Source organism: Nomascus leucogenys, chromosome X, assembly GCF_006542625.1.
Source record: "Nomascus leucogenys isolate Asia chromosome X, Asia_NLE_v1, whole genome shotgun sequence".
Classification (NCBI taxonomy): Eukaryota; Metazoa; Chordata; class Mammalia; order Primates; family Hylobatidae; genus Nomascus; species Nomascus leucogenys.
Genome location: NC_044406.1, coordinates 39,332,187 through 39,354,418, shown reverse-complemented (window position 1 = coordinate 39,354,418; position 22,232 = coordinate 39,332,187). Strand labels below are relative to the sequence as shown.

Here is a 22,232-nt window from a genome sequence, read left to right as displayed (position 1 = left end):
GCAGCGATGCAGCCATGGCCTTGCTGTGGTGGGGGTGCCAGACAAGGGAGGAAGAAGGACCATAGATGGGAGGAGGGTCAGGTAAACAAGTAGTGAGTTTTGAAGGGGGAAACTATTTGTGGTATTTGAGTCCCCGAGGCATATGAAACTGCTTACAGACGATGCATTCCAGAGTCCTCAGTGGGAACCAGGGAGGGCAGGGAGGACTGCGTGACGCGGGATGGGGTGGGGCGAGGCGGGGCACTGCAGCACAGAAGGCAGGCACCGACTTCAGTGTGCATGTTCCTTGGACACCTGCCTCAGTGTGCATGTTCACTGGGCATCTTCCCTTCGACCCCTTTGCCCACGTGGTGACGGCTGGGGAGCTGTGAGAGTGTGAGGGTCACGTATCAGCCGTCTGGACTCTTTCTCTCCTACTGAGACTCAGCCTATAGGTCTGCAGGCCAGTCCTCCCAGGAATTGAAATGTGAGTGAATGTGAGGAGTGAGCGGGCTTCCAGAGGGTCAGGCGGCATGGTCTGTGGCCTCAGAGGGTAAAGAGCCTCTAGGTCGTAAGGAAGGTGGGCTGCGGAGTGAAGGGGAGCCAGATGAAGATGGGGTGAATGCTGGGGGTGCTGTTGGAGGTATCTGAGTCCCAGAAGTGACTGGAACTCCCAACGGGACAGATTCCAGACTTCTTGGTAGGGACCCAGGAATGGGCTGTGTAAGTGGTAAGAAAGGGGTCTGGGAAGTGGGAATGCTATGAGCTGGTGACTGCGACCCCGAGGTCTGTAGAGCTCTGGGTAGAAACGTCCAGCGAGGAGCGTCCAGCCATGTGTCACAACTTCTCAACTCCACCCTGGAGGTTCGAATGGGCAGGACTGTGCTTTCCAACAAAACTTTGATTTTAGGGAGGGAAATCGTCCAAACAAATGGGTGTGTGACGAAAGCCGTGGTCACTGCAGTTTTAATTCTCTAGCTGTATAAACTTAAATGTCTCCACTATGGAGAATCCAGCTGTGAAACCAAATCTCATCGGAAATATCCTGTATCTTTTGCCAGGAGCATTAAGACATTGCTCTGCTAGATGGCCCAACTTAAGTGGCTTTGCAAGCATTCGATTCAGAAGATGTACACACTTCTAGTTGCCCTGGGACTTACTTTCAAATTATTTCCAAACTTTTTTAAAAACTGAAATTTAACATTTGGCCATGAAAGTGGTCAAATATAGCTATCCTCTCAAACGCACTTTCCCAATCACAGTATTCTGTTTGCAGAGTGAAATATGAGTTGGCGAGGAAGATCAACATATAGGCCTAGGCCAAGAAGAAGTTTACAGCCTCCTGAGCTGATTGGGGCTATGCTTGTGAGTGCTTTAATATTTTGATGTTTTTTATTAGCAGAAATTTCTTTTGTGATAGTGTTGTTGAACGAGTATAGATACACTGATAAAGGACTTCCATGTTGATAAAAATGATCACACATCTCATGAAGGAAAGACTAATCCAAGAGTATTACAATCTGGTTTTGCCTGCATGGATAATCTTGTGTTCCCCACCATGACTTCCTCCTCATGCTTACTGATAACAGATTGCACACATCCATCCCAACATAGATTAAAATGGCTTCCAAAGCCTTTGAGGGTAACTGTCTTAGAGTAACCTCTCTTTGGGAAAAGTAACTTTGTGAAGAATAAGTATATGGAACAGTGTTGGAGAAGTGTCTTTAGACTTACTTATGTTGAGAAATACCTGTGTATTCTGTATATTTGTATTATTGACATGTATTAATAACAAAACTTTTTATCTGAACACATACCGCCTCCCCTTTGTCCCAGGAACCCAGTGGTGAAGAGCCTAAAGAAGAGAAACCACCCACTAAAAGTCGGGATCCTACACCTGATCAGAAGAGAGAAGATGATCAGGGTGCAGCTGAGATTCAAGGTGCTGGGAAAGGAAAGAAATAATATCTATAGGGGGAAGGAGGCCTATGTGTGCATCATGCCTTATGCCATGACCAGTAATAGGAGGAAAGAAAACATTAGGAAAAGATCTCAAACATTTGCTCAAAGTAGGCTGGAAAAGTGAAGAGTATAGTTTGCAGCTTCATGCAGTCCCTGGATATAATAAATCTTCTCTTTTTTTCAAGATTTATTTTGTATGCTTGAAAATACATCCCTTGCTAAATCAGATGAAACTGTTTAATTGATGTATCAAAATATACATTATTTCACTTGATTAATTAGATCTTCTTAGAATGTTGCTGTATGATTGGCTCAGCCATGGTGTCCACAGTGTTATAAGCACCCTTTTATAACATATGGAGTGCCAAGCCACCCTATCTTATAACACCCTGAATAAAGCCCATTTGCATAGGGATATTAGCCCTATTTTATAAAAAGGAAATGGTCGCTCAGAGATTGAGGCTTACCAAGAACGCTTGAGTCATGGAGACAGAATTCATATTACGTTCCAAGGTCTGTGTTCTTCCTAACATCTACGTTGTTAGAAAATTGAATTATTTTGCTTAAAATGCTTAATACTCGAATGTGTCTGTACTGTAAAGTACTTGAGTATTGGCTCAGGAGAAAACAAATTCAGTGAAGCGGGATAGCAAATCCGGAAAAGGGCTCAATGAATGACAGCCACTGTTCCCTTTGATCAATATTTTTAACAGTATGTTTGGTAAAAGGTGGATAATTCAGGACACTGGCACACAGGTAGGTATATTAGTATGTTTTTTAAGGAACTTTTAAAAGTCGCCTAAATACTTCTATAATTAGAAAACCAAAGTATGATAAAATTATCATGAAACAGAAATTGTGTCATCAACAGATAGCATTTTCAAGCTAAAGTTGACAGAATTTGGGCCATGGACTATTTTAGCAATTCACGGTTAAGAGGTTTCCAGAATATGACTGTCAACAACACTCATTACTTTCTTTCACTCAATTTCCTGAACTCTCATGGGAAAACTGTGATTTTCCTCTTATTTTTGGTACTATATTCTCAATGGGATTTATTTATGAAAAGTTACATGTAGGGCCTTTGGACCTAAGCATAATTTTAATTAATTTTAACCAAATAATTTTCAAGTTACCTCAACAAGATATGGTTGTCACAATTGTAAGTTTTTGTCATAAGCCCAGGAATACATTGATCTAGTCTTTCAGAAAATTATCTTTGAGTTATCATTAAAATGCTATTCATGCAGCAAACTTCTGATATCTTACATAGTTGATACTCTCTCTTTATAATGCACACTGGCAAAGTATAGCAAATGAGGGTGTAGTGTGATTTATCCTTAGATTGTCATTTTAAATTAGATTTCAGGCCGGGTACATTGGCTCACACCTGTAATGCCAGCACTTTGGAAGGCCGAGGCTGGTGGGTCTCTTGAGCCTGAGAGTTAGGAACTAGCCTGGGCAACATGGGCAAACACCAAAAAACTTTCTCTGCCAAAAAAATACAAAAATTAGCCTTGGTGGTGGCATGTGCCTACAATCTCAGCCTCTGACAAGGCTGAGACAGGGGGATCACTTGAGCTCAGGAGGTCAGGGCTGCAGTCACCTGTGACTGCACCCCTGTACTCCAGCCTGGATGACAGAGTGAGACCCTGTATTAAAAAACAAATAAAATAGGAATTCATAATACAGGAAAACAAAAGTGTGACATCTTTGCATCACATTTATTATCACACTAGCCTATAGGCTTTTATGTCGTAACTCTGTGGAATAGAATATTATTACTTCCTTATTTATACTTCATGTTTTTCTACTCAAGTTCATAACCTTTGTACTTTTTAGTGCCTGACCTGGAAACCGATCTCCAGGATCTGTGTCAGACAAAGACTGGGGATGAATGTGAAGATAGTACTGATGTCAAGAGGAAGATTCTACCAAAAGCAGAGCACTTTAAAATGCCAGAAGCAGGTGTGTTATTCATTAAGACACAAAGTTATGTGATTTCTATTTTTTACAATATTATACTTTCGATCATAGAGAGATAACATTACTGCCACTTTAATAACAGTGTTCAAGTACACACTTTCTTTGAAAGGTAGTTCAGATCCCAAATGCCTGACTGCAAGACTTAAATGCTCTCAGATACAGACACAAATTGGGTCAAAGCCATATTGAATCATCAAATATGACAGCATTTTCTTACTTCTGAGTATAACCAACAGCTAACAATTTTCAGATTATTTTCTAATTTCTGCTTTTAACAAATACATAATGCATTTGTAATACCAGACTGTGTGAAATATGTTGAGCACTGAAGGAGATTCTAGTAGCAGCTCTATGACAATTTGTGAGAATCTGGACAAATTCCATAAATTCTACACCCATCTTTGCTGTTATTGAAAATGGTCAATGCAGATCAAATGTATTAAAATCCATTTCAGTGCTGATTTCTGCATGCTCTGGTTCTGTTGGAGAGAATAGTAAGATATTCCGATTTCCATGATTTGTTTTTCCTAACAATCAGCCTCAGTCCAATTACAATATCTGAGCTGAGATTTCATTGCTCCTAAGAAAATGAGCAGGCACTCTGCTTGATGTTTGTTTTCCAGTATGGAGACCTAAATGAGTGTTCTTGGATTTTGTCAAATTCTGAATTATCTGGCTCTTAAAGAATAATTGCATTTTGGCCAGGCGCGGTGGCTCACGCTTGTAATCCCAGCACGTTGGGAGGCCGAGGCGGGTGGATCACGAGGTCAGGAGATCCAGACCACGGTGAAACCCCGTCTCTACTAAAAATACAAAAAATTAGCAGGGCGTGGTGGCGGGCGCCTGTAGTCCCAGCTACTAGGAGAGGCTGAGGCAGGAGAATGGCCTGAACCCGGGAGATGGAGCTTGCAGTGAGCCGAGATCGCACCACTGCACTCCAGCCTGGGTGACAGAGCGAGACTCCGTCTCAAAAAAAAAAAGAATAATTGCATTTTAAAGCCTTCCCACCGTGAAGCCTTGAATGACTGAATAATAAAATAGCAAGAGATAGTCTACTTTCTGTGGCCGATGAAGTAGGGAGAATGCATGTAGGTCAGTGATGCTCAAGGTGGGTGTAAGATGCCTGTGCTAAGCATGCTTTTTGCTCTCCTGTCAGTCTTCATGAGCTACTGTGTGTAATAAAGACGCATATGATATAATCACCTCTAACCATATCATAGGTTACATATTACAGGTTTCTGCCTTGAGACATCAGATGATAGGACTTAAAGTTCAAAGACTATAATGTACTAATTCTTGAGCAGTCAACATAAGTATCTTTTACACATATTTTTTATAAATGGCTGACTGTTCATTAGAAGAGCTTCTGAATTTAAAGGAAGAACTCCATGTTTAGGGAAGAAATTACCTAAATGTTTTACTCTGCACTGCTGAACCATTCCATTAAACTATTTACATTAAAAGATAGTTTTCAGGAGCCGATTGAACAAGCCTCAGTTGTATTCTCAGGAAGATCATAGCCTTAAATGCACATCTTATTAGAGTAGATAGCAAATCACATGATAAAATCATAATCAATATAATAATAAAAGAGCAACAGAATAAACCTAATGGAAAAGGAGAGGGGTACTTAATAACAGACAGGTACGAACCCAGATTTTGGACTAGGAAAACTAATCCAAAAGTAATACATTTAACACATTGTTTATTTTAAAAATAGCTATGAATAGACTATCAATTTGTTTCCCCAGTCTTGAAAATGGGAAAAGCACAATACAGAATATGAAGAAGACACAGATATTGAATATATAGTATAACTGAAAGTAAATACATTCTTTCATTTTGTTTTGTTTTGCTTTTGAGACAGAGTCTCGCTCTGTCGCCCAGGCTGGAGTGCGGCAGCATGATCTTGGCTGACTGCAACCTCCGCTTTCCGGGTTCAGGTGATTCTCCTGCCTCAGCTGAGTGGCTGGGAGTACAGGCACGCACCACCATGCCTGGCTATTTTTTGTATTTTTAGTAGAGACGAGGTTTCGCCATGTTGCACAAGCTGTTTTCGAACTCCTGACCTCAGGTGATCCACTTGCCTTGGCCTCCCAAAGTGCTGGGATTACAGATGTGAGCCACCATGCCCAGCTGAAAGTGAATACATTCTTAAACTCTAATATTTTCAGAATATAGATGAAATGGTTGATAAGCTAGGAATGCATGCATTATTAAATATATCCCAGTGGTACCTGAATATCTGTTCATCAAAAAGACTGTGCATGAACTTGTGAAATTTGCCAGTTGTCCCTTGATAACATTTACTTTTAGAAATAAATATTTAGTTATTCTAGATGTCTTCCTCTACGTCTCCATTTCCCTTTCCATTTCTTTTTTTTGTGCCATACTGTTCATGATATATACCTCTTTCATATTTTGATATCAAGAATGATAATGATAGATTAAAGGTAATGCGATCATATAATTAATTATACAAAGGGGAATTTTTTCAAGTGTAAAAAGAGATATTTGTATTAACACTATAGGTGACTATAGGTGAAAACTGGGGACAGATGTTTACCATACCTTAATATCTACAGAAGGGTAAACTAACCCAAAGCAACATTTTTGCACTTTGGCACAATAGAGAAAAAAACAAATGCAATACTGTCCTTTCTATTCACCACGCATATGCAGCTCCTAATGTGACATTAACTCTTTTCTTAAAAGATAGTTTTCATACTATTTCCAGGAGCCTATTAGACATCCAGACCATAGTTTCAAGCCAAAATATTAAATTATACATTTTTTATAAATTCCTTTCTTAGTTTTTTTGTGTGTGTTGGTTATATTTTTAGTAAAATTATACACAATTTTTGCTTTATACATTAAATCCCTTTTTAAGAGGTTCACTTGATTTAATGTGTTCTGACCTCGGACTGTCTTTTGGTTTCCTTGTAGCACTAGAAAGCAGGATGTGTTTTAAAAAATTAATGTATAATAAAAAAAATAAATAAATAAATAAATACTCCAAGCAGTCACAGGAATGGCTCAGATTTTGTCTCTTTGCTTTTAAAAGTCATGATTTTCACATAAACAGAATTAAAAGCAAAAAAAAAAAAAATTAATGATGTATATGTTTGGAAGTTTATCTCCAAAGTCTCCACAGAGTTCTACTTGAATGTAAGCCAGAGGGTGACTCTTGGGCTTATGGTCTTAGTCCACTGTATAAAACAAAAACTTTGGTGTTATTTGCATATCTTAATGTGATCTAAATACAGTTCTGCTAGTAATGTTCCACCTGTTACGTTTCTATTATAGGTGAAGAGAAATCACAGGTTTAAAGGAAGATAAGCTGAAACAACACAAACTGTTTTTATATTAGATATTTTACTTTAAAATATCTTAATAAAGTTTTAAGCTTTTCTCCAAAGAAGTCTTGCATATCTTCTGTTAATTTCTTTTTTTCTTTCTTTCTTTCTTTTTTTTTTTTTTAGATGGAATTTTGCTCTGTCGCCAGGCTGGAGTGTAGTGGCATGATCTCAGCTCACTGCAACCTTCGCCTCCTGGGTTCAAGCAATTCTCCTGCCTCAGACTCCTGAGTAGCTGGGACTACAGGCGCGCTCCACCACACCTGGCTAATTTTTGTATTTTTAGTAGAGATGGGGTTTCACCATGTTGGCCAGGATGGTCTCAATCTCCTGACCTCGTGATCTGCCTGCCTTGGCCTCCCAAAGTGCTGGGATTACAGGCATGAGCCACTGTGCCCAGCCTCTTCTGTTAATTTCATTCCCAGGTATTTTGATACTATTGACAATTGTGGCCAGGTGCAATGGCTCACACCTGTAATCCCAGTACTTTGGGATGCTGAGGTAGGAGAATTGCTAGAGCTCAGGAAAGTGACACCAGTCTGGGGAACATAGGAACCCCTCTCTACTACAATGAACGAATGAATGAATGAATGAATGTAACTATAGTCCCAGCTACTCTGGAGGCATAGGTGGGAGGATCCCTTGAGCCCAGGTGGTCGAGGATGCTGGTAGTCATGTTCACGCCACTGCAACTCCAACCTCCATGACAGAGCAAGACTCTGTTTCAAAAAAAAAAGTATCATTTTTGATATTTTGTATTCTGAGTTAGCTGATACACAAGTGTGGTATGGTGAAATGTATATTTGGTCCTTGACTGTGCTTACTGGCATACAACTCCTACAAAGTGATGCCTTTTTGTATGCTAGTGAGTTGACCGATGTCTGGCAGCCCCTAGGAGCTCTAGGATGAGGAATTAGAGGGTTGGGACTTTCAGCCCCATGCCCAAACTTCAGGGAAGGTTGGGGCTGAAGGTCAAGTTGTTCACCAATGACAAGCCAACATTTTAATCAGTCATGCCTACATAATGAAAACCTCCATGAAACCCAAAAGACATAGTTCAGAGAGCTTCTGGCTAGCTGAACACATGGAGGGTAGCATGCCCGTAGAGGCCATGGAAACTCCCTGCCCCTCCCTACGTACCTCACCCTATGTGTCCCCTCATCTGCATCTTTTCTAAGGGTGTCCCACTTGCCACAAAATATGTGAGAAGTCCCTAGGCTATGGAGCTGGATGAAAGAATTAGGGCCTAGGCAGAAGAAAGGGGAAAGCAACCAGGGCAACTTGCTGAAGCGAAATGACTTGGGTCCTACCTACACTGTCTCCTTACAGGCTATGGCATGAAATACCCATGGGATTCCATCCTGCCTCTTACACACTGGCCTTGAGAGGGTGGGCAAGATATTATAATCTGTGAGGCAATGTCCCCATTTCTAAAGTAGAAATTAGAATATTTACACTAAATACTTGTTATGAAGAATAAATGAAATAACATGGATTAGGCAATATACTGTAGATAAATTTGGTTTATTATATTTCTTTTCTTCTTTTAAAATTCCATTTTTTTTTCATTCCCTTTGCCTTTACAACCACATGTTTAGTAAGTAATAACTGCTCTTAAATTTCAAGTAGGGGTATCAAGTTACCTTTTTAAATGAATTTGACTTCTGAAACTTACTTAATTTAAATAAATATGTTAATTAAAAACCGGGGTAGCTGGTGTCAGACATGGGATCAATTCTAAAGTTGGTTTGTAAATAAACACAGTCTGACAAGGCCAACCCTAAGTCAATGGAATGTGCCGAACACTGTGCCCTTTGCTGTGTGTGATGCCGTGAAGAATAAGTCCTTCTGGTCAGCCAACACCACACAACACAATAGTTGTTAGTTTGGCTTGTCACACATCCATAGATTTGACCGATAAGAAGACAATGAGCCCAAATGGGTCCAAATGGTTGATTGATTGCAGGCAAAGTAAAAGCAAGGTCAGCATTGTGTCAGCACTGTGTCCCCAGTCCCACAGTATGACACTGAATCGGAGGTATACAATGACAGCACAGATGGTGGGTCTCTCTGCCTGTGAGGAGCCCACAGCTGTACCCTAAGGCAGTGAGCAGTTTTATACTCCACAGTTGTACCCTAAGATGAGGAAAGGCCCGTGCTTAATGGAAAGTAGGGAAATGGATAAAGAATGGTCTCATGTCAACCTCCAACCAGATAGCGAGCTGGTGAGAAAATACCTGTGGCAGCCCCCACCATGCTGCCTATCTCCCTTTGCAACAAAAGGAATCCAGGTATTCTTCCGACATTCAGGTTAGCCTGCAGTCTAGCTTTGCCTACGTGTCCTGTGTGGTGACCTGCAAGATCTCCAAGACACCATGGCAGAGCCTTTGCCCTATAGTGTCTGACACAAAACCATATGTAAGGTGCCTAGAAACATACCTTCTCCAATAATGACTCCTAAATAGAGGGGATGCTTTTCTGTTAGGGTCATTACAAAAATTGATAGTTTAATTCAACAGATATGCATAGATGACTGCCATGTTATAGGAAATGTCTTGGATGCTGGAAATGAGAAGACCAACTAACAATACGTGGTACTTGCTGTGGAGGCTGTCACACTGTTGGTGGGGGGAGGGGGGCACCTTTGCAGAAGACCCTTAAATAGAAGAACAGCTGAAGTGCAAAGGAGAAACACAGGGAAGGGACCCAGGGGGATAAAAATAATGAATGTGATGGCCAAGTAGCAGGAGTAAAACAAGACAATTTCTCCAAAAGATAATTTCTCCATTGCCTTTGTGCCTTTTCTGAAAATCAGTTTATCATGTCTGTGAGTCCATTACTGGACTCCCTGCTGATCTGTTGATTTTTTCCCCAATATCATATTCTCTTGATTACTATAGAATTAATGTGACTCTTGATATTAGGTAGTGTGAGTTCCCCAAAGTTATACTTCAGAATGGTTTGGGCTGTTCTGGCTCATTTTCATTTCTAGATAACTTTGAAAATTGACTCCGATGAAGTCAGTCGTATAAGTTGAGGCAGTTTTCCTTTGAAGGGCAGCAGATAAACATGTTAGTAGCTACAGAAGAACACGGGAGAAGAAGGTGAGTTCCCCCTTAGCTTTGGGAATGATCCAATATAGAGGGAGCCATTGATGGTTCAGGAGAGGGGAGTGATCACTGTAGGAGCAAAGCCCCTGGGAAGGTGGGGGGTATGGATCCTGAGCTGAGGTGAGGGGCTGGCTTCAGTTAAGAGCATTGTATGTAGAAGGGCAACAGAGAATGCCAGGGCAGACACGGGTAGACCGGGTTTGGGAACCTCTGATAATTCCCAGCAGATTGCTTCTGTCCTCTGGATGAATCACTATGTCTCAAAAATAAACAGTATTAATATAAAACTAACAGTCATACTGTTATAGGCTGAGTTGTCTCTGCTCAAAATTCATACCACACCCAGCCTTATTTTAATACTGTCTTTAGTACCATATAGGCTGAGTTGTGTCTGCTCAAAATTCATATGGTGAAGTCTGAACCCCTAGTGCCACAGAATGTAACTATATTTGAGATAGGTGGGGTCTTTAAAGAGGTAATTAAGTGAAATGGGGTCATTAGAGTGGTCCTAAGGCAATTTGCCTGGTGCCCTTACAAGAAGAGGAAATGATGACACACACATATACAGAGGGAGGACTAAGGCGGACACCGGGAGAAAACAGCGGACTACAAGGCAAGGAGGGAGGCCTTAGAAGAAACCAACTCTGCTGACACCTTGATCTCAGACATGTAGCCTCCAGAATTGTGAGAAAATACATGTCTGTTGTTTAAGCCACCCAGTCAGTGGTAGTTTTTGATGGCAGCCTTAACAAACGAATAGAAATACTTTTAGTGCCCTTGTGGAGGTATTATCGTATCTATTTTATAAGCTAGCACTCCTGCTTCTTCTACTAATGTAATAACCTTGTAATGATGTCTATATCTGAGCAACTGAGCAGTGATGAGAGAACTTCAAAACCTGAATTCATGACCAAGAGAGAATTACTTCTCACTTTCACTCTCATCCTGTTTCCAATACTATATTACTCTCACAAAATGCTAAAACCCCTCCTCGATTTGAATGAGGCATTTTGTGAGAGTATTATAGTATTGGAAATTTCTTATCATGAAGTCATTTGTTATTAAATTATATGTGTTCAGCATCAGTAAAAAAATAGTATGGAAGAATAATCAAGTCTCATAAAATACACAGTTATCATGGAAATCATACTAGATTTGGAGTACAGTGAAATATGCCTGTTCAGGCAACTACAGGAGACGTCTGCCAAATGTATCTGCCCCTTGAAGTCCTGAGGCAGATGATTAGTAGGAGAATCCTGAAGCCACTGCAAACACTTACACATTCACCATTCACACCTGCCAAAATATTCCAGCATTCACCATTCACACCTGCCCAAACGTTCCCACATTCACCATTCACACCTGCTTAAGCATTCACATGTTCACCATTCACACCTGCCCAAACATTCCATTTACCATTCACACCTCCCAAGCATTTGCAGATTCAGCATTCACACCTGCCCAAACATTCCCATATTGACCATTCACACCTTTGACCATTTTGGGGTGAAATAAGAAAATGACTTCTACTTCCCAAATCTTTTAAGAGGTGCATATTATTAGCATCACCTGGGAAGCTGTGGCACACCACCCTCTGCAAGGGATCCTGGGACGAGTATTTATCAAGATTCTAGCAGTAGCCATACAAGGGAGAGCAGAAGAGATGGGAGTGCCTGTTGTTCAAATGCTTGTGGAAATTATACCTGCCAGGGTTTTCCATGGTCTATGTCGTGAAAGAAGCTTCCTGGACAGTGAGGTTCATGTGGAGATGTTTCCATGGGCCCTCGAGAATGGTTTGGCAAGAGAGAAAAAGAAGATATCTTAAGTCATTTTCTTTCTACTAGAAATAGCCTGTGGATGTGGGTCTGGGGACAGCAGGAAAACCCTGGCCGGCCCTGCATGTGCCTGACTCTGTGTGTACACCCCTTGTTGCCCATGTGCCTTGCTGTCAGATCAGTTGTCCCAGAGGTTTCAATGTGACTGAGTGTGAGGAGGAGCCCGTGGGCACAGTCTATAGCCTCCTAGGGTGAAGGGCCTTGAGGTTGTTGTCCTCCTAACAGGCAGTGATGCACCCCTTGGGGGTGCCGGATAAGGGAAGAAGGAGGGCCGTAGAGGAGAGGAGGGCCTGGTGAACATGGAGTGAGTTATGAAGGGGGACATTATTTGAGGTATTTGAATCCTTAGAGCATATGGAACCAACTGCCCAAAAAAGATGGATTCCAGAGTCCTTAGTGGATACCTTGGAGGAAGTGGAGGATGCAGCGAGGCAGGGTACCACAGCCTACAAGGCAGGCACCCATCTCACTGCACATGATCCTTGTACCTCAGTGGGCATGTTCACTGGGCATGGTCCAGTCAGCCCCTTCGACCACATGGTGAATGCCACGGAGCTGTGAAGGTGGGAGGGTGGCGGTCCTGTGGTCTAGACTCTCTCCTCTACTGAGACACCGCTGGTAGGTGCAAAGGCCAGTCTCCGCAGGAGGTGTAGTGTGAGTGAGTGTGAGGAGGAGCCAGCAGACTTCCTGAGCTTCAGGCAGCCTAGTCCCTGGCCTCAGCGGGGGAAGGCCTTCGACGTCATGAGTAAGGTGGACTACAGAGTGGAGGTAGCTCAGGTGAAGATGGGGCGAGTGCTGAAGGTAATGTTGGAGGTATCTGAGTCCTGGAAGCCCCTGGAAACCCCAGTAGAAGACAGATTCCAGACTCCTCAGTGGGGAACCAGGAAGGGGCAGAGTGGATGGGAAGGAACGGGCCTGGGAACTGGGAATGCTGTGGGCTGGTGACCCGGGCCCCAAGGTCTGTAGAGTGCCCACACAGGTGTCCAGTTAGGAGTGGTCAGTGCTGTGTGGCAACTTCAACTCCCCCATGGATGTTCGAATGGGCTGGGTTGTGCATTTCAGCAAAACTTGATTTTAGGGGGAAAATGGGCCTAGCTAACAGATGAGTAATGAAAGCTGTGTTCACTCCAATTTTAATTCTGTAGCTGTATTTTCCTATATGTCTCCACTATGGAAAGTCCAGTTGTGAAACTAAACCTCATCAGAAGTACCCTGTGTCTTTTGCCAGGAGCCTTAAGACACTGCTAACTTGACCACCTTAAGTGGCTTTGCAAGCATTCGATTCAGAAGGCACACACACTTAAACTTGCCCTGGGACTTACTTTCGAAGTATTTCCAAATTTTAATAAAATTACAAGTTTACATATGGCGATGGAAGTGGTCAAATACAGCAATCCTCTCAAGTGCACTTTCCCAATCACAGTATTCTATTTGCAGAATGAAATATGAGTTGGCAAGGAAGATCAACATATAAGCCTAGACCAAGAGGAAGTTTACAGTTTCCTGAACTGATTGGGCTTATGCTCATTAGTGCCTTAACATTCCATGTTTTCTGTTAGCAGAAATTTCTATTTGTGATAGTCTTGCTGAACTAGTGTACATATACTGATCAAGGTCTGCCATGCTGAAAAATGATCATGGAATCTCATGAAGGAAAGGCAAGTCCAAGAGGATTACATTCTGGTTTTGTGTGGATGAATGATCTTGTGTTCCCCAGATTTCACCCATGATTTCCTCCCCATGTTTATTCATAACAGATTACACACATTCCTCCCAATATAAATTAAAATGGCTTCCAAAGCCCTTGAAGGTAACTATCTTAGGGTATGACCTCCCTGTGGGAAGAGTAACTTTATGAAGAATAAGGATATGGAATAGTGTTGGAGAAATGTCTTTACACTTAGGATGAAAAATATGTATACTGTATATTTATATTATTGACGTATATTGATAACAGAACTTTCCAATCTGCATAAACACACACCCCTCGTCCCAGCAGCCCAGTGATGAAGAGCCTCAAGAAGAGAAACCACCCACTGAAAGTCAAGATCCTACACATGGTCAGGAGAGAGAAGAAGATCAGGGTGCTGCTGATATTCAAGGTGCTGGGAAGGGAAAGAAAGAATGTCTATGGTGGCGGTGGGGGCAGAGGAGGCCTATATGTGCATCATGCATTATGCCATAAACAGTAACAGAAGAAAGAAAACATTAGAAAAGGTTCTCAAACACTTGCTGAAATTTGGCTGGAAAAGTGAAGAGTGTAGTTTGCAGCTTCGTGAAGTCCCTGGATGCAACGAATCTTCTCTTTTTTTTCGAGGTTTATTTTGCATGCTTGAAAATACAGTCCTTGCTAAATCAGATGAAACCATTTAATTTTATATATACAAATGTACATTATTTCCCTAGTTTAATTTGATGTTCTTAGAATGTTGTTGTATGATTATCTCAGCCATGGTGTCAGTGGTGTTGTAAGCACCCTTTAATAGCATGTAGAGTACCAAGTAACCCTACCTTGTAACACCCTGAATAAAGCCCATTTGCATAGGGATATTAGCCCCACTTTATAAATAAGAAAACTGAGGCTTAGAGATTGAGGCTTACCAAGAACACTTGACTCATGGACAAAGAATTCAAATTACATTTCAAAGTTTGTATTTGTCCTACGGTCTATGTTATTAGAAAACATGACTGATTTTGCTTAAAATGCTTAATACTCGAATGTGCTTGTCCTGTAAGGTACTTCAGTATTGGCTCAGGAAAAGGCACAGTTCAGTGATACAGGATAGCAACTCCAGAAACGAGCTCAATCAAAGGAATACTGATCAAAGGAAACAGCCACTGTTCCCTTCGATCAATATTTTTGACAGTATGTTTGGGAAAAGCTGGATAATTCAGGGTACTGGCATACACGTATATTACCACATTGGCTACATTAGTATGGTTTTTAAGGGACTTTTAAAAGTTGCTTCAATACTTTTATAATTAGACAGTTTAAAGTATGATAAGATTGTCATGAAACAGAAATTATTCCCTCAAAGGATAGCATTTTTAAGCTAAATACTGACCAAATTTGGGCCATGGATTATTTTAGCAATTCACTGTTAAGAGGTTTCCAGGATATGACTGTCAACAATGCTCATTAATTTCTTTGCACTCAGGTTCCTATACTCTCACTGAAGACAGTGATTTTGCTGTTATATTTGGTACTTTTTTCTTAATGGGATTCATTTATAGAAAGTTATATATAGGGCCTTTGGGCCTAAGCATAACTTTCATTAATTTTTATCCCAAAATTTTGAAGTTACCTAAACAGGGGATGGATGTCAGGGCTATAAGATTTGTCATAAACCTGCCACTACATTGATCTAATCCTTCAGAAAGTTACATTTAATTTATGATTAAAATGCTATCCATGCAGCAGGCTTCAGATTTCCTAGATATCTGATACTCACTGTTTATAATACACAATGGTAAAGTATAGGAAATGGAGGTGTAGTGTGATTTACCCTCAGATTGTCATTTAAAATAAGATTTCATAATATAGGAAAACAAAGGCATGACATCTTTGCATCACATTTACTACCACAGTAGCCTACAGGATTTTATTTCCTAACACTGAGAAAAACAATATTATAATTTCCTCATTTATCATTCTTGTTTGCCTGCTTCAATTGATACCCTTTAGTATTTTTTAGTGCCTGACCTGGAAGCTGATCTCAAGGAGCTGTCTCAGTCAAGGATGGGGGATGAATGGGGAAATGGTCCTGATGTCCAGGGGAAGGTTCTGCCAAAATCAGATCAATTTAAAATGCCAGAAGGCGATATGCTATCCATTAAGATGCAAAATTATGTGCTTTCTGTTTTCCATAATATTATACTTTTGATAATACAAAGAGAGAACATTACTGCCCCTTTAAAAACAGAAAGAAGAGTTCAAATGCAGACTTACTTTGAAAGGTAGTTCAGACACCAGATGCCTAACTGCAAGATTTAAACACTACCAGATGGAGACACAAATTGGGTCAAAGCTATATGAATCATCAAATATTAAAGCATTTTCTTCTGAGTATAACCAAGAAGGAGCATCATAAGTGGGAGCCATCTGTATTCTCTTTGTTGGACTTTGGTATCAAGGTTACATTAGCTTCATGAAATGAATTGGGATATAAAACCTCTTTCTATGCTCTGGAACTGAAATCCCTGCAAGAGTGAATCACTCGGAGATAGGATTTCCCATGTGTGTTTGTTTCCAGATTGCATGTCTTTTTTTTGTTTTTTTAGCTTTGGACACTACTTAAAGACAGAAGGGGCAGCTCCAGGTTTCCATGCCTTTAAACTTTTCCATGCCTCTCTTCCCTACAAAGATGCCTCTAATTATGCCGTCACTCTGAAAACTACCTGCTCCTGTTTCTGTACTGACATTAATCTCTGTATACAGCAAGTTAAAAGTTGCCATTCTGTTAATTTGCTTACGTAAGTTTTTTCAGAGATATATTCTTGCTAAGTTGCCCAGGCTGATCTTGAACTCTTGGACTCAAGCAATTCTCCCTCCTCGTCCTCCAAAAGTGCTGGGATTACAGGTGACAGCCACCTTGCCTGGCCTGCCTACCTGATTTTGATCTGTGGTGTATGTTTTTGAATGGATTGACTACACCAAAGCTGTGAATAGTTAGGATGACAGCTGCATTTATTGAGTTCTTTAACGGAAATAATAACTCATATTTATAGATAGTCTAGTATCTGTTAACCAGTTATCTGAGCTGTGTTTCATTATTTCCGACCTCATTATTAAATCCACTAAAAAGGTGAGTCAGAGTTTTCATAAAATTTACAATAAATGACGCTAGTAAGAAACAGATATGGGGATTCAAGGTCTAAGTTCACAGTCTTTGTGCTTCCTGAAAGTAAATGCTTCTGAAAGTGTTGAATGCAGAACTGGTGTTGTGTATATTGACTTTTGTGGTAATCTGATGTTTTCATGTAAATCCATGGTAATATATAAAATACATGTATTTTATTGTTTAACATAAAAGGGTTTGTTGTTCTCTTGAAGTATTTGTCAAAATGTGGCACATAAACCTAACACGGGTTCCCAGATGAAATCATCGTTATGAAAGCATTTTAAAAATTAATAATAACATACCTGTTTTACTGTGCAACAGAAAAAATGTAATAAGAATACTAAATTCTTTTGGAATAGTTTGTGGGATGGAGAAAAGGACTGATGTCTCAATCCCCATGAAAAAATGCCACAACATCTCCTGCAAACACGTCCTTTCTTTAAATGATACAAGGCAGAGAGGGAGAAACACCAAACCTTTCTTTTTCTTCTGAGCCTGACAGTCACCACATCTCAATCAGAAGCCCCTGCAGCTGCCTGGATCCAGCCTGATATCCCTCTTCTTATACATAATACACGACTAACAACCCTGAGCTCCATTTATATCCTCACACCCAAAAGGATAATTCTCCAACAATGGGCCCTACTCAGAATCCACACTGCTTAGGGAGGGGCAGGAGAATATACACAGCAATTATTTCTCCCGGTTACAAAGATTTTAAAATATTTTTGGATCCAAAAGGACTGAAAAGCTGGGGTTCAAATAAAAAGTGAGACTAAATGTAGGGGATCCCATTTGCCACGGAATATGTGAGAAGTCCCTAGGCCATAGAGCCAGATGAAGAATTAGGCCCTAGGTAGAAGAAAGGGGAAAGCAACCACCACAACTTGCTGAAGCAAAGTTACTTGGGTCCTAGCTACACTGTCCCCTTATGGCACAAAATACCCATGGGTTTCCATCATGGCTCTGACATACAGGCCTTGAGATGGTAGACAAGGTACTTATATCCTGTGAGATCTTTACTACTATTGTCACTATCATTTATTTCATTCTTGCAATTATCTTGCAAGGTAGGAAGTAGTTACTGAAGCTCAGAAAGTTCATCTCTTGTTGAACCTCACCAGGAATGGAAGTACTAGTCAAACATACAAAACTCATGTATGTGTTTTTGAGTGGAGTTTAACTACGAAAGTCAGATTTGTTAGATTTTTTATAGTGAATTTATTTGTCATTATGTTCAGCATCAATAAATAAAATAGTAATGAAGACTCATCAAGCCCAGAAATAAATCCATGCACTTACAGTCAATTGATTTTTGACAAAGTTATCAAGAACACACAGTGAGAGAAGGGCAGCCTTCAATAAATGGTATCAGGAAAACTGTATATCCACATACAGAAGAATGAAATTCTACCATCATCTCTCACCATATGTAAAGGTAAACTTAAGATGAATTAAAGTCTTATAATGTAGGACCCGAATCTATGAAACTACTAGAAGAAAACACAAGAAGACAACTCCATGACATTGGTCTGGGCAGCGATTTTTTGGATATGATCCCAAAAGCACAGGGAAGAAAAACAAATGTAAACAAATATTACACCACTACATTCTGTACATGTAGTGGTGTAATATTATTTGGAGGCTTACTGTTACTTAAAGATGCATGCAGTAATCCATAGAGCAATCCCTAGAGAACAAAGATATGTAACTAATAAGCCAATAGTGGAGATTAAAATGGTGTAGTATAAAATGTTCAACTGGTCTAAGAGAAGGGAGGAAATAGAAAAACCTGAATAAAAAACAGGTGTGATAAATAAAAATACAAAGCAAGTTGGTAATTTAAAGGTAAACTGGTTCCACATTAAATTTAATTTGCTTACACTTGTCTATTAAAAGTCAGAGTTTGGCCGGGCCCAGTGGCTCATGCCTCTAATGCCAGCACTTCGAGAGGCCAAGGCCAGACCAGCCAGGGCAACATAGTCAAGCCCTGTCTCTACAAATATTAAAAATGAGGCAGGCATGGTGGTGCACACCTGTAGTTCCAGCTCCTCGGGGAGCTGAGGTGGGAAGATAGCTTGAGCCCAGGAGGTTGAGGCTGCAGTGAGCTATGATCACATGACTGTACTCCAGCTTGGGTGACAGAGCGAGACCCTGTCTCAAATGTAAAACTTTAGAGATTGTAAGACTGGATAAAAACAGCAAGAACAAATTATATGCTGTTAAAAAGAACCACAGTTTAAAAATAAAGAAGTTAAAAGTAAAGGATGTTAAAAGTAAGTTCAAAGTAAACGGTTAAAAGATATACCCTGCAAATATGAATCATGTAGAAACTGGAGGTGCTCAATTAATACCCCACAAAACACACTTTATAGTGGAGATTATTACAATGGACAAAGTGGAACATTACGTAATAATCATAGAGAGGTGCATTGATTCAGAAGACAGAAACACCATGAGTATGTATGCACCATCGAAATACATGAGGGAAAAACTGATACATCAGAAAGAAGAAATAAATAGACACATTTGTATTTATAGTAGAAGACTTCAACATTCATCCCAGCAATTGGTACAAAGAATGTAGAGAAAAATCAGGATATATATATACACACACATATACATATAACAGGGGGCTTTCTGTATCCTGGGGAACTTGCCTTAGTGAACCGGAAAAATCACATCACACGTGGGCTTGGAAAATCAGTGCAAGGTTTTATTGAATGGTGGAAGTAGCTCTCAGATTGACGGGGAGCTAGAAGGTGGAGGGAGTGGGAAGGTGGCCTTCCCCAGAGTCAGGCCGCTCAGTGGCCGGACTCTCCTTTGACCACTGTGGCCAAATTCCTGTCGGCAACCACATCACTCAGCCTACCAGCATCTGCTGCTGTCTGCTGTTGTGTTCTTCTGCCGGTGTGTTCCTCTCGATGTCCAGCCACCTATGTCTCTGCCTGCTAGGATCTCGGGGTTTTTATAGGCACAGGATGGGAGCATGGTGGGCCAGGGTGGTCTTGGAAAATGCAACATTTTGACATGAAAATAGAAATGCCTGTCCTCACCTAGGTCCGTGGGCACAGGCCCGAGTGTGGAGCCTTCACCAGCGACCCTCCTCTGCTCCTCCCAGCACTTCCCTGCCCTACTCTTGTATCAACAATATATCAACATTTGCAAGATGACACTAGAGCAGTGTCACAGAGGGAAATAATAATAATAATGCCACTTCTACACAACATCATAGCCAAATGGGATTTACTCCATGACTTGAATATATATATATGAGTTTAGCAAAGTAATATGGCACAAGATAAGTATGCAAAAGTCAATGCTATTTTTATATACCAGCAACAAACAATTGGAAATTGAAAATCAGTATTACTTAATATAGCAGCAAAAAACCCCAAGAAATATTTAGTGGTAAAATTTAACAAAAATTTTTAGTGGTAAAAATTAACAAAATATGTGCAAGACCAGTACTCAGAAGCGTAAAAATCACTGTGGAGAAATATGTATATGTATATATACATATATGTAGAGAGAGAGACAGAGTCTCCCTCTGTCACCCAGGCTGGAGTGCAGTGGCACAATCTTGGCTCACTGCAACCTCACTGCAGAGAAATATTAAAGCAGGCTGAAACAAATGGAGAGGTATGCTACGTTAACGGATTGGAAGACTGTGAAATGTCAGTTTCTCTCAAATAATCTATACATTCAGTGTAAACCCAACCAAATTTCATGCAGCCTTTTGTTTTAAGAAATTGGCAAGCTGACTTCGAAATTTATGTGGAAAAGCAAAGGGACTAGAATAGTCTAACAATTTTATAAAGAACAAAGAATATTGGAGGACTCATTACCTGTTTCAAGACGTTTTCACAACTATGGTAATCAGGATAGCATGATAATGGCATAAGAAAAGAAATAAGGGTCCAAATCTAGACCTATATATTCAGATTAAATTGATTTTTCTATAGGGTGTCAAGATAATTCAGTGGGAAAAAATGATTTATTCAGGGAATGGTGCTGGAACAATTGGAAATTGACATGCAAACAAATGAACCTCAACCTTTGCCTCACATCATATACAAAAGTTGCCTTAAAATGCATCATAGAACTAAATGTAAAAGCCAACGTTATTAAACTGCTAGAAGAAAATGTAGGAGAATCTTTAGCATCATGTAAAACTAAGATAGATAGGATATGAAATGCACAAACTATGAAATAGAAAAATCATGATATTTTTAATATTTATATACTTATGTACTATCCTTATCCAGTCACTAGTTACTTTTCCAAGCACTATACAAATCGCATGAAGAGGTCATTAGAGTTCTAATTTCCTAGAGAAATTTCCATTCAAATTTTCCACACAAGCTCATAATGATGAAACCCCAGCATTGCATTTAGGCTTCACAATAACCCTGTGAGGAGAGCTGAATATTCATTACACTTATAAAAATAAGCTGTCCCCCAAGCCACATAGCTTCAGTTCTTGAGTCCCTGAAGGGCTAAAGTGATAATCAAAAGATCATCCAAAGGGTCAAATGTAGTCTTGACATTGTCTCTCTGGAACATGCTCCAGGGAAATGTGGGAACAGCAACAATATAAACAGCAAAACAATAACAGCTAGAATTGATTGGAAATTTATCATACGGCAGCACTGTTCTGACAACTGTACATGTCTTAACAGTCAGTGCTCTAAACTGCCCAAGAAGTAGATGACTTTACTAGTAGTATTTCCATGGTACTAATGGAGAAAGGAGTTACAGAGATGTTAAGGATGTTTCTCAGTGTCACCCAGCAATGAGTGGTGGAGCCACAGGTCAGAGGCATCGTGAAAAACTCTACTGTGTTGCATATTTATGTAATCAAGAGTAAGATCCAAAGGCTATTGCAAAATATTTAGAATTTTACAGCATGAGACTGCACAGGCTAGAGACATTTGATTTCTTCAGAAATATTTAAGAGATGGAGACTTGAAAGGATTGGTCTGGGTATCATTTGGAGACAGGCCCTGAGAGCATCATTAGAATAACAGGCAGCATGTCAGTGTTAGTCTCCTCACCTGAAGGTCTTGGGTTCATCCATCAGAGAACACACCAAACCTGTTCCTTCTATACCTTCACAAAGAAGAAAGAAGCTGTGTAGCTGGGAAAGGAGACTATTCCCCT

General features: G+C 40.4%; 1 protein-coding gene across 2 annotated transcripts; it reads left to right on the top strand.

Moving 5' to 3' along the window:
* Nucleotides 1–261: 261 nt before the first annotated feature.
* On the top strand, nucleotides 262–7,348 carry LOC100587005 (X antigen family member 2). Of its 2 annotated transcripts, XM_003276875.3 has the most exons (5): nucleotides 262–466; nucleotides 1,256–1,344; nucleotides 1,816–1,921; nucleotides 3,784–3,909; nucleotides 7,234–7,348. In XM_003276875.3, exons 2-5 carry the CDS (start codon nucleotides 1,264–1,266, stop codon nucleotides 7,254–7,256), a joined length of 336 nt encoding a protein of 111 aa, XP_003276923.1. In that variant the 5' UTR covers nucleotides 262–466; nucleotides 1,256–1,263; the 3' UTR covers nucleotides 7,257–7,348. The 2 variants fall into 2 exon arrangements, with proteins under 2 accessions (XP_003276923.1, XP_012354213.1); XM_012498759.2 differs by lacking the exon at nucleotides 7,234–7,348 and having other exon boundaries at nucleotides 3,784–4,382.
* The last annotated feature ends 14,884 nt before the right edge of the window (nucleotides 7,349–22,232 follow it).

Coding starts and splice junctions, on each gene's coding strand:
- LOC100587005 (XM_012498759.2), top strand. CDS start 1,264: ATGAGTTGGCGAGGAAGATCAACATATAGGCCTAGGCCAAGAAGAAGT. Junction 1,345..1,815: donor AGCTGATTGGGGCTATGCTT/GTGAGTGCTTTA, acceptor CCTTTGTCCCAG/GAACCCAGTGGTGAAGAGCC. Junction 1,922..3,783: donor GGGTGCAGCTGAGATTCAAG/GTGCTGGGAAAG, acceptor TGTACTTTTTAG/TGCCTGACCTGGAAACCGAT.